The 22,224-nt window shown below is 35.8% G+C and overlaps 1 protein-coding gene across 5 annotated transcripts in view; it reads left to right on the forward strand.

The window, feature by feature from the left end:
* The window catches only part of IL1RAP (interleukin 1 receptor accessory protein), a 149,924-nt gene that overhangs the window by 93,532 nt on the left and 34,168 nt on the right, over positions 1–22,224 (forward strand). For all 5 annotated transcript variants that reach the window (XM_054585125.1, XM_054585126.1, XM_054585124.1 and 2 more), the window contains 2 exons: positions 9,600–9,885; positions 13,762–13,948. In XM_054585125.1, coding sequence (XP_054441100.1) covers positions 9,600–9,885; positions 13,762–13,948 — 473 coding nt within the window. The remainder of the gene's footprint in view (positions 1–9,599; positions 9,886–13,761; positions 13,949–22,224) is intronic.

The raw sequence follows: 22,224 nt of genomic DNA on the forward strand, positions 1-22,224 counted from the left end.
GTTGGTTCCCTTTCCATTTTGTTGATGTTTTCTTTAGCCATGGAGAAGCTTTTTAGTTTGATGTAGTCCCATTTGTTTATTCTTTCTTTTATAATCCTTGCCCTGGGGAATGTATTGGTGAAAACATTGCTTCATGGGCTATCTAAAATTTTCCTGACTATGTTTTCCTATAGGACTTTTTTTTTTCTCTAGGACTTTTATAGTGTCATAACTTATATTTAAGTCTTTTATCTATCTTGAGTTTATGTTGGTGTATGGTGTAAGTTGGCGGTCTACTTTCTTTTTTCTTTTTTCTTTTTTTTGCATGTACTTGTCCAGATCTCACAATACCATTTATTGAAGAGGCTATTTTTACTCCATTTTATGTTCCTGCCCCCTTTGTCAAATATTAATGGATCATAGCAAAACGAGTTTATTTCTGGGTTCTCTATTCTGTTCCATTGGTCTATGTGTTTGTTCTTGTACCAGCACCACACTGTTTTGATTACAGTGGCCCTGTAGTATAGTTTGATATCAGGTATTGTGATCCCTCCTTTACTATAACAATAAGAAAAATCAGATACTTAGGAATAAACTTAACTAAGAAGGTAAAAGACCTGTACTCAGAAAAATTACAGAACGTTGATGAAAGAAATTTAGGAAGACACAAATAAATGGAGGCACATACCATGTTCATGGATTGGACGAATTAACATCATTAAAATGGCCATACTACCCAAAGCAATGTATAGATTCAACCCAGTCCCTATCAAAATACCAATGACATATTTCACGGATATAGAACAAATATTTCAAAAATTTATATGAAGTCTTAAACTACCTTGAATAGCCTCAGCAATTTTGAGAAAGAAGAACAAAGTAGGAGGGAGCTTTGTCTAGTTTTAAAAAATATTTTTGATGTGCCTATTTTCATCCACTGTGCTATGTGAGTTGACAGGTCCTCTTAATTTAGAAGATTATGTATTTCTGTCTAGGATTCCTATGAATTAGTTAATTGAGAATTTTCTTTTTTCTCTTTTTAAATTTCTTTGTTTTAGGACTCCTATTATTGGGATATTGAGGCTCCTGGACTGGTTTTATATTTTCTTGTCTTTTTTCTATTTCTTTTTACTCTACTTTTTAGGAAATTCACAACTTTAACTTTCAAGCAACTCATTTTAACTTGTAACATTCTGCAATTTTTTAAAAATTTTTAATGAGCTTTTATTTTCTTTGACTATGACTTCCTTATATCATCCTGTTCTTGCTTCATTAATGCAGTAGTTTCCTTATTTCTTGGATGTTAATGATGGTGCTTTTTTAAAGAATTTTTTCTTTGGCCCTGGCTGGTGTGGCTCAGAGGATTGAGTGCCAGCCTGCAAACCAAAGGGTTACTAGTTCAATTCCCAGTCAGGACACATGCCTGAGTGGCAGACCAGGTCCCCAGTAAGGGGTGCGTGAAAGACAACCACACATTGATATTTCTCTCTCTCTTTTTCCTTCCCTCCCTTCTCTCAAAAAATTAATAAATAAAATATTTTAAAAAAGAATTGTTTAAAAAATAAAAATTTTTTCCTTTGAATAATCTTGATTTTTCCCAAATTTTTTTATATTGTTCATTTGAATGTTCCCTTTCATGGTTGAGATTTTTCTCAGATGTGTTCTGGGGCTATCTGTTCATTTACAAGAAGTGATTAAGAAGCTGACTGAAAATCCTAAATATGATCTTCTAAGACTGAATCAAGAAGAAATAGAAAATCTTAAGAGACTTATTACAACCAATGAAATTGAAGCAATAATCAAAAATCTCCAAATAAACAAAAACCCTAGACCAGATGGCTTCACAGATGAATTTTACCAAACATTCAAAAAGGAACTAACACCTATCTTTCTCAAGCCATTCCAAAAAATTTGAAGAGGAAGGAAAACTCTCAAGTTTATGTTATGAGTCCTGCATTTTCCTGATTTCAAAATCAGAAAAAAACACTACAAAGAAAGAAAACTATAGATCAATATTCCTGATGAATATAGGTGCAAAAATCCATACAAAATGTTAGCAAACCTAATTTATCAATACATCAAAAAGATCATACACCATTTTCAAATCAAATTTATTCCTGGGATGCAAGATTTGTTCAATAAATTTAAAGCAATCAATATAATACACCACATATACAAAGTAAAGGAAAAATCGTACAATCATACCAATAAATGCAGAAAAAACATTTGACAAAGTTCAATACCCATTTATGATAAAAACTCCCAATAAAGGAGAAATACTTAATAATAAAGAAATAAAGGAGAAAAGGAACATACTTCAATGTAATAAAGGTCATAAATGACAAACCAAGAGGTAACTTAGATCATACTCAATGGGGAAAAACTAAGTGTTTTCCTTGAAATCATGAGCAAGACAGGGATGTCACTTTTGCTGCTCTTACTCAACATAGTACTTGGACATCCTAGCCACAGCAGTCATACAAGAAGAAGAAATATAAGACATCCAAATTGAAAAGGAAGAAGTAAAACTGTCATTATTTGCAGATGACATAATACTGTATATAGAGAACCTGTAAGATTTCACCAAAAAAATACTAGAAATCATAAATGAATTAAAAAATTTAGCAGGATGCCAAAGAAATATTCAGAAATTGGTTTATGTACCAGTAATACACTATCAGAAAAAGAAATTAAGAAAACAATTACATCAAAAATACCTAGGAATAAATTTAAGAATGTATTAGACCGAACTAGGAAAATCATAAGACATTGAAGAAAGAAATTGAAGAACATACAAATAAGTGGAAGCATATACTGTATTCATGGATAGAAAGAATTAACATCATTAAAATATCCATACTACACAAAGCAATCTGTAGATTCAATGCAATTCCTATTAAAATACCATTGACATTTTTCATAGAGTTAATAATCTAAAAATTTATATTGAACCATAAAAAACCTCAAACAGCCACAGCAATATTGAGAAAGAAGAACAGAGTTGGAGAAATCATGCTACTTGATATCAAAGTATACTACAAGGACACAATATCCAAAACAGCATGATACTGGCAACAAAACAGACCTATGGATCAATGAAACAGAATAGAGAGCCCAGAGTAAGGCCATGCCTTTATGGTCAAGTATTACTCAACAAAGGAGGCAAGAACATACAATGGAGTAAAGACAGTCTATTTAATAAATGCTGGGAAAATTAGACAGATACATGCAAAACATTTAAACTAGACCACCTTCTTATGCCATATAGAAGAATAAACTCAAAATGAATTAAAGACTTGAATGTAAGACTTCAAAACCATAGAACTTATGGAAGAAAACATAGGCAATAAACTGACAATTTTTTTGCAAATAATTTTTTTTGATATATCTCCTTGGAAAAAGGGAAACAAAAGAAAAAAATGAACAAATAGAACTACGTCAAACTAAAAAGTGTTGGCACAGCAAAGAAAACCATCAACAAAACAAAAAGAAAACTTACTGAATGGGGGAAAATATTCGCCAAAAATATGTCTGAGAAGGGGTTAATATCCAAAATTTATAAAGAACTCATAAACTCAATGTCCAAAAATCAAACAATCCAATTAACATGTGGGTGGAAGACCTAAATACACACTTCTGCAAAGAGAACGTGCAGATGGCTACTAGACAAATGAAAAGATACTCAATGTCTCTAATCATCAGAGAAATGCAAATTAAAACCACCAAATATCACCTCATACCTGTCAGTATGACTGTCATAATAGATCAACAAACAACAAGTGTTGGTGAAGATGTGGAGAGAAAGGAACCCTCATGCAGTGCTGCTGGGATTGTCAATAACTGCAGCCTGTATGGAAAGCAGTATGGAGTTCCTCCCGAATATTTAAAATAGAACTGCCTTATGACCGAGTAAGTCTACTTCTGCATATACACGCAAAGAAACTCAAAACGCTAATTTGAAAGAATATATGCACCCTTTTATTCATTGCAGCTTTATTTACAATATCCAAGGTATGGAAGCAACCCAAGAGCCCATCAATAGACGAGTTAATAAAAAGTAGTGGTACATACATACAATGGAATATTACTTGTGCATAATAAAGTATGAAATCTTACCACTTATGACAGCATGGAGTTAACCTAGAGAGTATTAGACTAAGTGAAATAAATCAGACAGAGAAAGACAAATGCCATATAATTGTACTGATATAGAATTGAAAGAACAAAAATAATGAATAAACAAAATAGAAACAGACTCATAGATACAGAAAACAGACTGATAGTTGCTAGATGTGAGGGGGGTTGAGGAAGTGGCTGAAAAAGGTAAAAGAACTAAGAACTACACATTAATAGTTACAAAATAGTTACAGGGATGTAAAGCACAGCCTAGGGAATATAGTCAATAATATTGTAATAACTATGTGTGGTGTGGGATAGGTACTTGAAATATCAGCGGGATCACTCTGTAAAGTACATGATTGTCCAACCACCATGATGTACACTAAAAACTAATACAAAATAATAATAAATGCAAAAACATTATGCTAAGTGAGTAAGACAGAAAAAAACAAATACCATATGATTTCACTCATATGTGGAAATTAATGAACAAACTGAAATAACAAGGAACACAGAGACAAACTCATAGATAGCAGGATGACAGCTAAGGTGGAGAGGGGAGGTTGGGGGTAGAGGGATTGAGCAAAAAGGAGAAAGGACTCATGGACATGGACAACAGTGTAGTGATTGCTGGGGTAAGGGACATATAAGGGGACTAAATAGCAATGGAAAAGTACAATAAAAAATAAATAAATAACATTTAAAAGAAAAAAAATTCTAAATGTGAGTATGAGGCTTGTTAACCTTGAGCTTTTCTGCTGGATGGCGTGGCTATACAATTTTCTTGGTTAATGAACCACTGGTATGAAGAGTGTTAGATCTTTCTTCTGAAATTCTTCAGATTTCCCAAAGATGATTCATTCATTCTTCTGCCTGATGGGCAAAGGGCTTGCTGCTTTCATCCTTGGAGCAGAGTAAGAAATGTTATTGAGTGCCGGGAGAGTGGATTAGAACAAAGGGTGTCATGTTTGACATAGGTTTCATCTGATTGTCCTTATGTCACTGTTCTCTTCCATGTCCTCATTTTTGAGGTAACTGCTTGCATTTGCCAAGATATAAAAGATTATTCAGCCCTTGCTGGTGTGGCTCAATGGATTGAGTGCTGGCCTGTGAAACAAAGGGTTGCCGGTTCAATTCCCAGACAGGGCTCATGCCTGGGTTGTGGTCCAAGTCCCCGGTGTGGGGGTGCACAAGAGGCAACCACACATTGATGTTTCTCTCCCTCTCCTTCTCCCTCCTTTCCCCTCTCTCTAAAGATAAATAAATAAAATCTTTTAAAAAAAGACTATTCGTATCGAGGCAAAGTGAATTCCTATGTTTTATGACTTAGCATAACAAAACTCTGCTATATAGCATCCATATCAAGGGATCTAAGCTAAGGGAGTCTCAATCTCTGTACTTTCCTATTTGCCAAGGCAGGAAGGAAGGGAACATGATGAAATATACTCTGGCCCTTAAAATAGCTTATCCTTTATATTTTAGAGGGGCATATAACTATAATCTTGTAACATGCCTAGGAAGAGATCCCAGAAATACTGGTGAACAGCACTAATGATTTTATCTTGCTGCTGATAGTTCCTCCTGGGTCTTTTCTGTACTTTGCTGTGCAGATTGGGTTTGTCCTCCAGCTTTTCCCTGCTGATTTAGGAGTTTTCATTTTAAATGGGCTAAGCTGGTTACCACTTACTTGTTCATTTTGATGTTGCTGTTATCTTTTCTCCCATTTTTGCTGTTACTTGGAGTTATGTCTTGAATAATTACTTTAGTTTTTGTGTAGTTTCACAAAGGAGTGTATTGGATGCACGTATTCAGTCTGACATAATTATTTGAAAACCTATGCTTGTGATTTTCTGTAAATTGAATGAGCTAATTCTACAACTTTGAGCTTTACTGAAAATAATTTAAAGAGTGTGATAAGGTAGATGTTTTCAAAAAATATTTTATTATCAAGTTTGTATTGATGTGAACAACATTTTGATCTCACAATTCTTTCTCTATATATTGGATTTTCAAAGGTGTTCCTAAATGAAAGCATAGCAATTATAAATAATAGCAATTTGTTGAGTCTTAGAAAAGTCAGTTTGTTAAATTTCACAGATCTAATATTTACTTAGGGATTTATTACTTACTTACAAATCCTTTTGCAAGTTATAAAGCTTCAAATCCTTTGCTTTTATCAAACTTAAAGTAGCCAAGCAATAAGTTAGTTGTTCTGTCAGTTATCTGCTGTCCCCCAAATGCTGCCTAACAACCAACCATACACTTTAATGACAAACTTCATTGTATTTGTTACATGTATATTCTTCTCATGAGTCTATGGGTTGCCTGATCATTTTGCTAACAGAAGTTTGGCTTGAGTGATCCAGGCTGGGCTTACTCTTCCTCCTTGGGGAGCTGTGAAAGAGCAGACAGCGTGCTGGTGGAGGCTGGCCAGCTGCCAGCCAGGGTGCCTCAGCTCAACTCCAGGTGGTCTCTTATTTTCTAGTAAGCTTTCCTGAGTATCTTAGTCAGTTCCAGCTGCTACAAAAGAATATCATAGATTAGTGGTTTAAGCAACAAATATTTATTACAGTTCAGGAGGCTGAGAAATCCAAGATCAAGGCACCAATAGATTAGGTGTCTGCGGGAGCCTTTTTCCCAATGTGCAAAGAGCTTCCCTCTCCCTCTGTCTTCAGATGTCAGAGAGAAGGGAGGGGGAGGAGGGCAGGGAGAAGGGGAAGGGGGAAAGGAGGAAGAGAGAGAACAAGCTAACTCTCCTCCTACAAGGATAATATCATCACAAGGGATCCACCTTTATAACCTAATTACTTCCCAAAGTCCCTTCCTACAAAAACCATCACATTATGGTTTCACAGTATGAATTTTGGGGGGATACAAATATTCAGTGTACAACACTGGGCTTGTTCTCCTGGTGGTAGAAGGGTTCCAAGAGAAAAAAACAAAAGCCTGTAGGTCCTAGGCTTGGAATTGACACAAAATCACTTTTGCGGCATTCTGTTGGTCAGTATTAGTCATAAGAACAGCCCAGATCCAAAGTGTGGGAAAATAGACTTTTCTTCTTGATTAGAAGACTCATAGCATCAAATTGCAAAGGATGTGGATATAAGGAAGAGTGCAAATTAGGTCTGGTTTTTTAAATTCTGTCTTCCAGAGATGTCAAGTGATAGGTCATTAAAAATACTTTCTGATGGTTAAAATATAAATGGGGCATAAATCTCCAAATAAGTTTAAAGAACTGAATAACTTTGCTGGAAGTAAACATTTTTTGTCCTTGGCTGTGGACATATTTCCTCAGTGCTTACCTATACATAATACATTCATTTTCAACTAATGTCTAACCCCTCTCACTCAAAAATAGTCCATCCAGATTTTCATCAAGAGATGATTTCTAATATAAGTTTACATTTTATATTTAATAATTTCTTATAAAGTTGAAATGTATTCTTTAAATTGTATATAGTATAATTATAATAAAAATTTTCAACACAGCTTATCATATATTGTACAGAAAAGTAAAATGACGAAAAAGTAAAAAATTATCAGGCAAAATATATTTTATTAAAATAAAATTATGTGTGAAAATAATGGAATCAATACAAGTTCAAGGAGAAAAAGGAACAGTATAGAATTACCAATGGTTAAAAGAAATCTTGTTTATGTATTTTTAGGTAGATATTTGTATATGGCAAGTCGCTATTTCATTGGATATAATTTAAAAAGTAGTATAACTATTTTATTTTAAAATGTCATTACTTAAAGTATGACATTAAGTATATATTATCAAACTGTTCACCTTAAGATGAAAAGTTTTAATATCACCTGAAATGTAGGGAATATTACATAATTAAATAATATGCACATATACATATGCATGTGTATGTATGTATGTTAGGGTTGCAAGGAAAAAAGAAAGCTATTTTAAGGTGATTGCTTTGGGCCTGTTAGTACTCCATCACCCCAATCTCTCTTTTCTTGACTCCATATGGTGACATCTAGAGCCCTCTATGCATATATCATTCTTAAAACTAAAAAACAAACAAAAAATTGTTATCATTTTTTCTGTATGCACATGATTACTTTTTTTAGTTTTAATTTTTTAAATTTTTTTTATTGTTCAAATACAGTTGTCTCCATTTCCCTGCCACCACCGCTTTCCCCTGCCTCAGTTACCCCCACCTCCCACACTGAATCCTTCCCCACTTTGGCTTTGTCCATGGGTCCTTTATACCTGTTCCTTGATTAGCCCCTTCCTCTTCTTTTCTCCATTACCCTCCTCCCTCTTTCCCTCTTGTTACAGTCAGTTTGTTTTTTTTTCTTTCAATGTTACTGGTTATATTTTTCTTGCTTGTTCATTTTGTTGATTAGGTTCCACTTATAGGTGATATCATATGGTGTTTGCCCTTCACCGCCTGGGTTATTTCGCTTAACATAATGCTCTCCATAAAAGTCATTACAAGTTTATTTGACTGAGTCATTGAAACTGTTGCACCTTGCTCCCCAATGGGTATCAATGAAACCTCTTGACTACTGGAGGTCTAAAGTCCTGCTCTCTAATATGATATCTATAGACACAGGTGACTAGCTCAAATTGAGATGTGCCATAGGTGTAAAACACATTGGATTTTGAAGTTTTGGTCCAAAAAAAATATTGTAAATATACATAAAATAAGTTTATCCACTTTTTAAAACATTTTAATATGGCCAACCTGGATTTCTAAAATTATGTATGTGGCTCACATTCTATTCCTGTTGGTAATCATAGATCTATCCCCAAAATCGGGAGTCTTGAAGAGAATCACCTCCGTCCCTACAGGAGTCAAAGAGCACATGACTTCTGGCTTTTTGTTTGTTCATTTTTTATCATTTGTGTAACATTTTATTTATTTGATGGCTGAAAAACACGAGCACAAACTTCTAGTTATCTTAGCACTTATCACAGTTGTAAAATAGTACTTACTTAAGAAATTCTGTTTTTGTTTATCTTGCTCACTAGACGGTAAGTTCTATGAGGTCAGGAATTCTATCTGTTCTTGCTCACTGTTGTACTTCCAGAGTTTAACTAAGCTGAAGGGGCACATGGTAAATCTTTACTAAATACTCAGTTAATGAATAAATGATCCCTCTTGTATACAATGGCATGTCTCAATTTCCAAATGAGAAAAGAGTGTTATATAACAGCTGACATTCATGGCCCACTGAGATGCCTATATGACTTCTGTATAGGGGAGATTCTCCCAATACCTTGTAGGGTTCAACAGGATCAAGCTACTAAATGAAATTATTATCCAAGAGAGAGTCATAAAATGATAAAGGAATGAGGGGAAAGTCATTCCTTTATACCACAGGAGCCTATTATATCCGGTTATTAGAGAGGTGATTAAAGATGACTAGGGAATGAGGTTCCTGGGAAAAATTGGGTGTCCTGAAAAGAAAGTGTGTTCCCCGGTTGCATTTAATGTAAGGTGACTTATCTGCCTTTTCTTTCTTCTTGATTGTTTCAGAACGCTGTGACGACTGGGGACTAGACACCATGAGGCACATCCAAGTGTTTGAAAATGAGCCCGCTCGCATCAAGTGCCCACTCTTTGAACACTTCTTGAAATATAACTACAGCACAGCCCATTCAGCTGGCCTTACTCTGATCTGGTATTGGACCAGGCAGGACCGGGACCTTGAGGAACCAATTAACTTCCGCCTCCCTGAGAACCGCATTAGTAAGGAGAAAGATGTGCTCTGGTTCCGGCCCACCCTCCTGAATGACACGGGCAACTATACCTGCATGTTAAGGTAGCCTGACTTTTGGTGGTGACATTCTCTTTTCCATTTAGTCCCAAGGTCTTTATCCAAATGATACATGGCATGTGTGATAAAGCTGGGGAGAGGAAGGAAGCATCTAGAAAGAGTTATGGACATTTTACCTCAGTGGCTTATCAAAACATGGCTGAAGGAAGAGTGAGGAGAAAATGGTTGTGTTCCTGAGAACAGTCTTCCTAGGTGGTGCCTTTCCATACCCTGACATATATCAAGGTTGTCTAAGGGAGCAGCCTTGTTTATTTGGCCCCTTTCCCTGACCTTGGAACAGGCCTATACTTTGTCCCCACCAGAGGCATCTCTTCCTCTAGAGGCCCAGGGGTGTCCAGCCTTTTGATGTCTCTGGGCCACACGAGAATAAGAAGAATTGTCTTGGGCCACACATTAAATGCATTGTGACACATAATCACGCACAAAAAATACTCATAATGTTTTAAGTAAATTTATAATTTTGTGTTAGGCCACATTCATAGCCTTCCTGAGCTGCATGGGGCCCACAGGCCACAGGTTGGACATCCCTGCCAAAGCAAGGCAGGGAGCAGAACCCACTGGTATCTGTTATTGTCATCTTTCAGAGTGTCTTAAACAGAATAAAATCCTGAGATGCCTTTTATAAAAGGCAGAATATTTGGGAGGCATCATATGTAATTATAACAATGCTTTTCAAACTTTTCTACCAAAATTCCCCTAAGAGGCAAGTGGACACTGTATCCCTGAGAATCTCAGAATATAATCCAAAGCAACCTATCATTGCACAAAATTTCTTTAAAATCCACTTTTTTTCTTGAAAGTTCATGTAAATTTTGCATTTTACTCCACAATATACCTATTTTTCCTGTACTACCAATTAATGTTGCTTTTGCCCTGAAAAAATAAAATTAAACTGAGGCCCTTTAACAAATAATTATTTTAAAGCTTAGTTCTTTGGCTACTTCCCCCCCCGCCCCCCGTGGTTCCTCTTAGCTTTCAGGTTTTATTTTTTAAATTCCCATCTGTGTTATAGATTTTTTACATTGTTTCCTACTATTTAATAAGTACATTGATTTTCTAGGGCTGCCATAACAAAATACCGCAGACTAGGTGGTTTGAACAACAAAAATTTTGTTTTCTCACAGTTCTAGAGGCTATAATTGCAAGATCAAGGTGTTGGCAGGGTTGGTTTCAATTACCTTCCCTTGACTGGTAGACGGCTGTATTTGTCCCATGGCCTCCCGTCTGTGCCTCCATCCTTCATATTGGATAGGGCCTAATCACATGACCTCATTTGACCGTAGTTGTCTTTTTGCAAGGCTTATCTCCAAATTAAGTCATATTCTGAGGTCTTCAACATACACATTTCTGGAGGACGTGATTTGGCCTATTGCCTATAATAATTCAATGCTGAATAACACAACCAGACTGCAGATTAGAATAACATAACAAAACAATAGTTAATCCCAGACCTTTTTCTCAATGTTCCATGTCACTCATGGGTATTAACTGTTCTCTGATGGAGAATTTAGGACCATGCTGTGATAAATCTAAGCTGTGTAATGATTAAGTGGAGAAGGACCTCTTCTCTATCACAGAAAACACATATCAGTCCCTTAACTCTTAACGGCCCTCTGAGGCTTTCACACGACTGTTTAATTATGTTGAGGTATACTCTAAACTGGGGTGTGGGCTTCCAAGGAGCCTGAAATAGTCATGTGTCCATTATTTATATCCTAATACTTCTTTGTAGGAAAGGTTAGGAAATATTATAGTGGAAAGAGCACTGGATGAGAAGACAGAAAACCTAGGCTACAATCCCAGCTCTACCATTGTGTAGCTGGTGATCATAGCCATGTCAGTCCATGTCTGAGAGCTTTGGTATCTATAACTGCACACAAAAATCAGCCTCAGTGCTCTTTGAGCTCCCTTCCATCTTTGACAATTGTTAATCCATTAATATTCATATCTGGACATTAGCAAATACCTGGGAAGGGGTCATCGGTAGCTTTCCGGATGGCCTTCATCTCTACTATGCATTCCAGTGCTTCAGTATCTCTCTTTCCTTTTCCTCAGCAACCAACTACTTGCCTAGAGCTCTTCCCAGACTTTTCTAACCCTCTTTGACATGACAGGAACAAGGCTGCACAGCTGTTAAGGCCCAAGTATACCTTTAATGTTATTTTATTAATTTTCAGATGTTTCCTTAGTTAACCTATCCGCCTAATATCTATATTTCTAACAAAAAATCTAAAATTACACTTGTCTTGTAGGGACACCAGAAATTTCTCATTATCCTGAGTTGATTCCTAAAATGAGAATGGCAAAGCGAACCACTGAAATCATAGCCCTGATGTCTTTAAGGCCATCAAGTTAAGATTTTGTTTCTAGGATTGTACTGCTTATATTCTTGCTTTAATACCCCTATTAAAATAACATCCAGATTTGACTTTTAGCTGGAAAAGCAGCCCAATCACTGTTAATTTCCTTTTTAAAAAAATCAGAAAATGTATCTAAAATTTACCTTCTATAACTTCCACCTATAGAATACTTTTATCTGATAGCCATTTGTTATTTGTTGGCAGGGATCATGCATGCCGCTCTCCCTTTCCACATTATTACCATTGTCATAAGTCATCTTTAAACACCCTTTCCACCCGTCTTGGTCAGGGAAATGCATACCTCCACACTTGCCGTTGTATTTAGCCTTAATTCACAAGTCATTGATGATCTAATGTGTGTTTGATACCTTAAATAGAAATTATTTAAAGGGTGGACCCATTTGCCCATCACCCTAAAAATCAGGTTTTTTTCTTATTTATGTTTTCTTGATTTTTTTCCTGTATGTACACACAAATTTTACATCTATCCCATTCATTCTAACAAATGTTATTCATCATTTTCTGAAAGTTTAGGCACTGTGCTAGGTGCAAGGAATACAAGTAAAAATACATGGTTATGTCCTTATTTGAACTACAATAAAATAAGAGGAACATCACAGCAAATCAGAGCAAGGAAATGTCTGAAGTGCTCAGAGAATTAGTGACCTAATGATGCATAGAGGAGCACAGATAAGACCTCCTTGTGAAAGGTGAGATGATGAGATAAGAAGAACCCTCCAGGCAGACAAAAAAACCTGTCCAGACATTAAAAAAACAATCACCAGCCATCACAACAAGTTTTATGTATTTGTTAGTTTTTTCCTTCAGGATTGATTTTTTTGGGGGGTATGTACAACAGCTTTGAATGGTTATACCACGATTTTCATTCCAGTCTTCATATTTTGTAGATCTTTAAAATTGAATCCAATGTTTTCCTTGCTGCTATAGCACTGGATGGGCATTTTTAATCATGTGCTTCACCTATTACCGATTTGCCATAATTTCATCAAGTGAAAAATTTTCAAAAAATAAGATTACTAGGGCAAAAGCTAAGGCATAATGATTTTATAAATATATTTATTTCCTAAATGTTGTTTATATCATTATCAACCATGAGTTAATATGGTATTCTCACCTTTCTCTTACCAGCACTGAATATCACTGAGAATGTTTTAAGCATAAAATTAATTATATATGCCCACATATACATACACACACACACACACACATATGTATATATACATACACACAAACACATATACATGTTTAGGAGCATATCTAAAATATAAATATTTTAGTATATCAATAGTAGTTCATTATGCCTGTTTTTTCTGTGATGTCAGTTGATATAGGAAATACCTCCATAATGTATTTAATTCTCACATGAACTTGCACATATAAAGTCTCAATACATAGCTTCACTTAGCTTTTTTAAAATGTATTTACTGCATTAAAACAAATGCAAATGAGACTCCCATTCATTGCATATTTCTCTTTTCAGGAACACCACGTATTGCAGCAAAGTTGCATTTCCTCTGGAAGTCGTCCAAAAAGATAGCTGCTTCAAGTCTCCCATGAAAGTCCCAATACATAGACTGTATATAGAATATAGTGTTCAGACGATCACTTGTCCAAACATAGATGGGTTTTTTCCTCCCAGTGTCAAACCAACCGTCACTTGGTATAAGGTAAGCAAACTGGAGGGCATTTTACCCACTCTAAAATGACAGTAATTGCTTGCTGAATTAATGTAGAAACAGATTTTTCTCATCAGATCTTTAATATCTTCTATGATGACTTTATACAAATCTTTCACTGCTTCCTCACCTTATAACATTTTAAAAGGTGCTGGAGAACACGTTGCCTCAACCCATCGTTCCTTAAATTGCATTCACTGACTACTAAAACTACCTAATTTCTGTTAACTCCCTATAAAATACAATTTGAGAAATGTTGCCTACTTTCATTCTCTGCTCAGTGAAGTTGGAAACTGCTAATTCATCTGGTGAATATCAATTCCTTGATTAGTCAATACTGTAGTTTATTACTTGTATGTATTTTCATGTTTGCCCTTATTTGTGGGCACAGTCCATCTGTGGTCTCTTTCACACCTCAGGGAATTGGGAAATGTTCAATAAAAAGTGATAGCAGAAGGTGGCACATGTGACAACAGCAGTTTTTTAATATCTTCAAATATCCACATAAGCCAAAGCCAAAAACTCCTGGACAACATTTAAAACAATGCTCAGTTTCAAGTTATCCACAAGAATCACTGTCAGTAAAACAAATGAGACAAACCGCAAATATGACCCATATAAAATCAGTGTCTATAGGCAAAAGGAGTAGATGGAAGTAATGTGATACCTGGCAGACTGGAGAACAAAACACCCTGAAAGCCAGTGGGTGCTCACTAGAAAGTATGGTGAGCCCATTTGAAAACAGCACCTGAAATAGGGAAGGAAGAGTCCAAGGTGCTTACAGTAAGAAATTATAAAAGGTTTGGAATTTTTCCAGTGCCTCGGAACTCTGAAAAATAGCCACTTACAGTGAAGAGAAATGACTGGGAGTGGAATCAAAAGTAAACAAGATCAGGCCCTGGCCAGGTGGTTCCATTGGTTGGAGTGTCATCCCATGCACCAAAAGGTGGTGGCAGGTTGATCCCTGGTCAGGATGCATATGGGAGGCAACCAATCCATCGCCTTCTCTCTTTCTCTCTCTCTCTCACTCTCCTTCTCTTTCTGAAATCAATAAATATATCCTCAGGTGAGGATTAAAAAAAAAGTAAACATGATTAGAATATTACAGGGTGAGGCAAAAGTAGGTCTGCAGTTGTGAGTACAAGAAACACAGAGGCTATTCTTGTATTATTATTTATTAACTATTGCATTATTTTCCACGTGAACACCTGTAAACCTACTTTTGTCCACTTCGTATAAAGGAAAGAAAGGGCAAGAAAACAGAGTCAGGAAATTACAAGAGCATACTTTAGAAGAGGAATCTCTATCAAATCAGAGAATCTTGCCAGATTATAAAACAAAGAAATCTAAAAAGGATCAAGGTAAAACTCCCAGTCATAGTTTTAAGAAAAAAAGAAGCAGCAGAATAATACTCTACTGAAAAAAAAAGCATGCCTGAAGGACATATTGTAACCCACCATTTCAAAAATGAGCTGAAAACATTAAGAAATTACACAAAATGAGAATGAACAACATAAATAAATTAGAATTATAAAAGTTCAGAAATTATAAAACTCACTAGGAACTTAGAAATTATTTTAGAAATGAAACTAAACTAAGGGGAACATAACAGCAAATGAGCACAATAAATAATGCCTTAGGATTAACAGAAAGTGGAAAGGAGAAAGAAATTTTAAATTAAATGATGGATAAAAATGGGGAGGGTAGAAAATGTATACCAAAAGTATATAAAGTAGACTTTAAGACAATTAGTACTATTAGAAATAAAGAGGACTTTTCAGAATAATGAAAGGGTCAATTCATCAGGAAGACATAAAAATAATAAAACTGTATGTGTCTAATAGCAGTGTTTCAAAATGCAGGAAGCAAAAGTTGATGGAAGCAAAGGACAAAATAGGTAATTCTATAATCATAGTTGAAAATTTTAGCATCTGTCTCTAACTGTCTACATCAGTAATGAAATGACCTAGGAGCAAATTTTAAGAGTTTTGCATTGACCAAAATGGAATAATTTGAATTTCAGTAAGAATATTAATTACAATTGGTCAAATCCCATGAATTAAGTTTAAGTTCATAAATTCGTAATACTATTTCAAAATATTTAATTGGTTGCATTTGGATGATACAGGAAATGAATTTGTTATCTTGAAAACTGGTAAATAAAGAGGGACATTTGAGTATTTATTCTGCCTTTTCTATAAGAAATGTTATAAAAAGATGCAGAGGGGTATGTTTTTATAAAAGGATATGATCACTTTGTAACCCCCAATGACTCAATACATCTAAGCAGTAAGCTTCAGTGACAGCTACCATCACAAAAAAGAGTAACAGCCAGACGTATTACACTTGATGAAAGGATACTATCAATTATAATTGTGCCAAGTGGATTAAACCCCTGGATACTGCTGCCATTTTGCAGGAAATATAGAGAACAAAGGAGTATATCGATCTGTTTGCAGTCAGCAAAATCCAGACTGTGGAAAACTCTATACGCTAAATTTCTTGAGTTACTCAACAGATAAATTACAAGAAAAAGGTATGGTGTGGGAATGTATTGATTAAAAGAAACATATAAGACAAATTTAAAAATCAATGTACCTATAGTGTCTAAGGATGCACATACCGGTGATACAATTATAAATGAAAACAAGCAGTAATTTTACTATAAAAGTATAGATAGTGGCTACTTTGGCAGGTAGTAGAAGAGCTGGGATTGACATAGAGCATGTGGAAGGTGACTGGCAAATTCTGTCCCTGGGCCTGAGCTGCAGTAACAAAGGTGTTTGCTTTACAGTAACTCATTAACTCATACATATGTTTCAAAGGCTTTTTATATACTGTATTTTATAATGAAACAAGAAAATGGGAGGGGAGAAAGTGAGAAAATGACAGTGAGAAAGAGATATTTAAGATCAATTGCAATGTAAAAACCTTAGATCATGTTTTGTTCAAACAAACTATAAAACACGTTATGAGAAAATCAGGGAAACTTGGAAAGAATGTTAATGATATCAGTGAATTACTATTACTGTTTTAAATCATGATGGCGGCATGATAGTTATACTTGCAGAAAGGGTTTTGCTATTTAGGGATACAGAAGTATTTACAAATCAAATTACACAATATCTGGGATTTGCTTCAAAATAATCTAATAAGAATTCTAATTTATTGTTGGTTTTAAGAACAGGAAGAAATTTACAGGCATCTACTCTATGAAACTGACTGTTTCTTGGGGGTAAAGTTATGCCATACCCATCTCTGTATTTCCATTGATTCCCAGATTTTTGTTTTTTCTGTTTGGTTTGATGAATGTAAGAAAGTCTGAAAAAGCAGAGGAGGAGCAGGTGTGGGGAGTAAATGAGGGATTTCGATAAGGTCATATTGTGTTAGAGTTGTCTGGGAGGCATCTAGGGGGCAGTGACCAGTAGTAAGCAGTGGCCGCATGTGTCTGAATCTGGAGCATAGGAGAAAAGTCAAAGTTCAAGTCAAAGAATTGGATGCATCTATAGGAGTAATTTTCAACTTTTTTCATCTCATGGCACACAAACTAATTACTAAAATTCTATGGCACACCAAAAAACATATTTTTTGCTTACCTGACAAAAAATAGGTATAACTTTGATTTATTTATACCAGATGGCTATTTTTGTGTTGACAGTTGTCATTTTTTAATTTGACAATCTAAAGGGAAAGCTGTCAGTGCCTCTGATTAAATAGTCGGGTGTTGCATGTTTTAAAAATTCTTGTGACACGCAAGTGAGTCTCTTGTGGCACACTGGTTGAAAATTGCTAATCTGTTAATATATGATAGTTGGAGCCCTTAAAGGCTAACACTGAAATCTGGAGAGAATGTTCAGGGGTGAATGAAATCAGAAAGCCTGAAAAGAAGACCAAGAAAATAAAGACACAGTGGTGAAACCATTGCCATGGCAGGTACCCAGCAATGTACAAGTGACAAAACAGAAATGGGTAACCAGCCAACCTTTCTATTCTATATAAAAGGTCACTCTTGTTGTGTGGTATACTGCTTTTATTTCTTTCTCTTTGTGTAACTGACTGAAACCATTAATTCTAATAGTTCTGCCATTTTGAGTACAGAATCAGGGTTCTTGGCAACTGTGTTTTCCTGTCACTGTATAGCAATGCTGACATTGCTTCCTATCTTCCACCTTCTACAGTAACTTCATGCATCCACCCAAATAAATATCTTGGCTGTCCTAGAGTAGTTCTCTTTTAATTGTTATTAACTGAATCCCCTGTCTTGACATTGCAGAAATAGTCTCCTTTTGTCATATATAAAAACAAAAACAAAAAACAAAAAACTGTGTGTGAGGTAAAAGATACTTTAACTATTTTTTGCAATTTGCTTCCTCTTAGCAGAAAGACGAAAAGTGGTACATTGAAAGAAGGAAAAGGAAACTAACAAGTCTTGCATTTTACTTGTAAAATACATTGTGCTAGGTACTTTGTATGTTATATGTAATACTCATCACCATCCTTCAGAGTAGATGTCATCCTTTTACAGATTATGAAGCCAAGGCTCAGGGAGGTAAACAATAGAACTAACATTTATTGAGCACAGGGATTCTTCCAGATGCTTTAATTCCTTAACTTAATTCTCTCAGCATGAGGTAAGTTATCTTGTGTTCTGAATTTTATAGTTAAGAAAACTGAAGGATAGAACAATTGAGAAATTTGTCCCAGGTCACCAAGCTAGGAGCAAAGATTTAACCCTATGCCATCTGTATCAAGAGTCCATACTTTTACATTATGGTATATCATTTAGTTAAAAACAAGCTAGCTGATAATAGGAGAATCTGGGATTTCAGGTCAGTTCTTTTTGGTTTCAAGCCTATACTCTCCAGAAATGAACCAGAGAAGGTGGTCCAGTCATTATTTCTGGAGCTTAGGACACTTTGAAGGGTAGGGGTAGTCTTGGATACAGGTTGGGTTGTAGGCTGAACTGTGGAACACACCAAAGCTTGGGGATAGAGGGCCCTGGAAATCAGATGGGCTTTAGAAAAACAGATTGGAGGGAACAGAAATTTTCCGTTCCAGAGCTGCAAGGGAAATGGGGCAGGAATTGAACTTTCTTCCTTGGCATGTCTCCTCTTCTTCCCTCCTTCCATTTGTATGGCAGGCTTTTCCCCATTGGGCCCCAGAATGCATGGCGCTCTAATTCAGCAATCCTGTGAGTTAAATTGATGTTCAGTAAATGTTTGTCGAATGAGCCAGGTTTGGTAACTAGCCTGGAGAGCAAACCATGGTTTGTAAGTGACTTACTGAATTCCAAATAGCCACCCTATTAAAGAGCTTCTGGAACAGGACATGTGTATAAATTGGAGGTTGCCTCTTTATTCACATAGGGACTATGGGAATAAATAGCAGTAAAGACACAGGTAAGTGAGATCTTGTTGTTGGTTTTACTATTATTATTATATTTATTCAGAGGTCTATGCTTTAAATTATGGCAAGCCATCCTAACTTTTGTATTATTCGACTATTTCTTCCTCATTGTTATGATTGGGTATTTGATTCTCCCCTCTCCAGCCCCTGAAATACTTATAAAAACAGGAAATATTTCCCTTTTGACTGAGGATCAGAGAAACCATTTTATTGGGTGTTTTGCCTATTACATTTATACCAGCAGCTGAAATGCTCTAAGCTTCTATTTAGGAGAATGGATATCATTCTGAACATCAGCCTGCAAAAAGCTGGCTGTCCTTGCGCTTAGTGTAATCATTAAAATTGGCTTATTACCTCCACCTCTAATCTTCAGTGTAAAATAATCAGAATTGGTCAGATACTGTTTAAAAATCTCTCAGAAATTGGAAAATCTTTTCTTTTTCTGACAAAATGCCATCAGGACAGCACGTTTTTGACAAAAGCGTGAGGCTTGGCCTTTGTGTACAGGCATAGTACACATTGTAGAGAAGTTAGTTCAAGGTCTGTGTAATAGACTGTATTTTTAAAGCTCTCATTTCAGTTTGATCTAACAATGTAGTTTGATTTGTCCTATATCTCACTCCTTCCCCTACAGTGTTCTTATAGTGATTTTTAATTTCTTGTGTGAAGGAAATATATATCATGTGTTTTTTCAAACTATACATGTTTAATTCCATATAAGGCCTGGCTGGAAAAAGTCCAACTATTGTTAATATAACGAAAATGATTTGTACAACATCAGTGTAACCTGGCAGCCAAGGGGAATGGACTGGAATGAGAATGAGCGAATAATGATGACTTCTCGGTGCTAGTTAATTGGGGCAGTAGACACCGTTGAGTGAATACTGTACTGTGTGGCCATCACATCCAAAATGATTAAATGAGTAGAACAATAATTCTGCATCAAATTTTGCACTGAGCTTGAACATTCCTCCACGGAAAATATTCAGATGATTTAGAAGTCTGCAGCTATGGGCAACTGGCGATTGGCAGCTTCATCATGACAACGAACCTGCTTATGCATCACATCTCATGCAGAGTTTTTTGTTGAAACGTCAAATCTCCCAGGTGACTCAGCCCCACCTATAACCCAGATTTGGCACGCTGTGACCTCTGGCTTTTTTGAAAGCTAAAATCTCCTTTGAAAGGGAAGAGATTTCAGACTATTGATGAGAATCAAGAAAATATGATGGGGCAGCTGATGGCAATTGGGAGAGCTGTGTGAGGTCCCAAGTCACCTACTTTGAAGGGGACTGAGGTGTCATTATCCTATGTTCAATGTTTCTTGTATCTTGTATCTTCTTCAATAAATGTCTCTGTTTCCATATTACATGGCTGGATACTTTCTGGTGAGACCTCGTATATATACACACAACATTTTACATAGAGTTTCAAGGCTTCTGAGGACCCAAGAACCATCCTATAAACTTAAACCCAATTCAAGTATCTGTGAAGCCTTAAGACTGAATTAGGCTGAATGAGTCACCTGTTCTCTATTTTGATAGCACTTAATTTATATATAATTTTTGTTACTATGATACTAGATAGTGATCTCTCTTTTTCTTTCACTTGAATACCAAGCACGGGGGGGGGGGGACCATTTATTTAGGAATTGATTAAATAATTTAATGCATTACATTGTGCTGGAAAATTCCATGGGAATAAGAGCCATTTGTGCATTTAATGGCTACCATATGCCCAGCTCCTAACACAGTGCCTGCCATATCGAAGGGATTTTGTAAATATTAGTTACTTAAACATTGGATAGCTTTAGTTTTGTTCATTGAAAGTGCCTGCTATATAGAACTCTTACAAGACTTTGTAAACAAGTATGATGTATTTTATACAACTTAATCTTTGGTGCAAAAATGTCAAGATATCCCTAACTCTTCTAACCTTATTATCTCAGTTAAACCCTGTATCCTTACTCCCACTTGCCCCACCCATTCAACAACTCATCTGCATCACATCTTTTATTTTATATAGCCATCTTTATGATACTGCATGAGCTTTCAAATCCATGTCTTCTGTCTTTGCTGCTCTCAGCATATTTTCATATTTTGGATCATGAAACACAAATGCATTGATCATTTACCATGTGCCAAGTATTTGGCAAACTGCTGGTCATGCAAGTATAGTACTCATTCACCCCCACTTGTCCCCATAGGAGTAAATTTTCCAGAGGAAGAGAAAAACATGAAAAGACATCATTATAATAAAGTTAGTTAAATAAAGTACAGCATAGAAAATATAGTCAATAATGTTATAATAACTATGTATGCTGCCAAATGGGTACTGGAAATACGGGGAGGAGCACTTTGTAAAGTACATGACTGTCTAACCATGCTGCTGTACACCTGAGACTAATACAAATGATACTGAATGTAAATGGTAACTGAAAAAAATTTTTTAAATAAAAACATAATACGAAGTTAGTTAAGTACTGACACAGAAGGCAGAGTACTATGAGAGTTCAGGGAAGTAATTCACAACTTTTATCTGTGCTTGGACTGCTGCTCTCCCATGTCTCTCCCCCTGGTTAATAGCTATTAATGTTCTATTTATACTTTAAGATCCATCTCAAGTCTTTCTTCTCCATGAAGTTTCTCTAAATGTTTTCTGTTTGATCTGCCCCTACTCCCTGACCCTGATATCTTTCATAGTATTTGTCGCAATTCTCCATGAGACCATACATACCTATAGGCTAGGAATTGTGTCCTTTACATTTGTGTGTGTGTGTACCCTCACACAGTTCTTGAACAGTGTAGGCAATGGAAATATTGGGGCAACACTTGTCCTCAGTGAGTCAAGACGTCCCCGCC

This window comes from Pteronotus mesoamericanus, unplaced genomic scaffold, assembly GCF_021234165.1.
Source record: "Pteronotus mesoamericanus isolate MK-2021 breed Mesoamerican mustached bat unplaced genomic scaffold, CSHL_Meso_final contig_82, whole genome shotgun sequence".
NCBI lineage: Eukaryota > Metazoa > Chordata > Mammalia > Chiroptera > Mormoopidae > Pteronotus > Pteronotus mesoamericanus.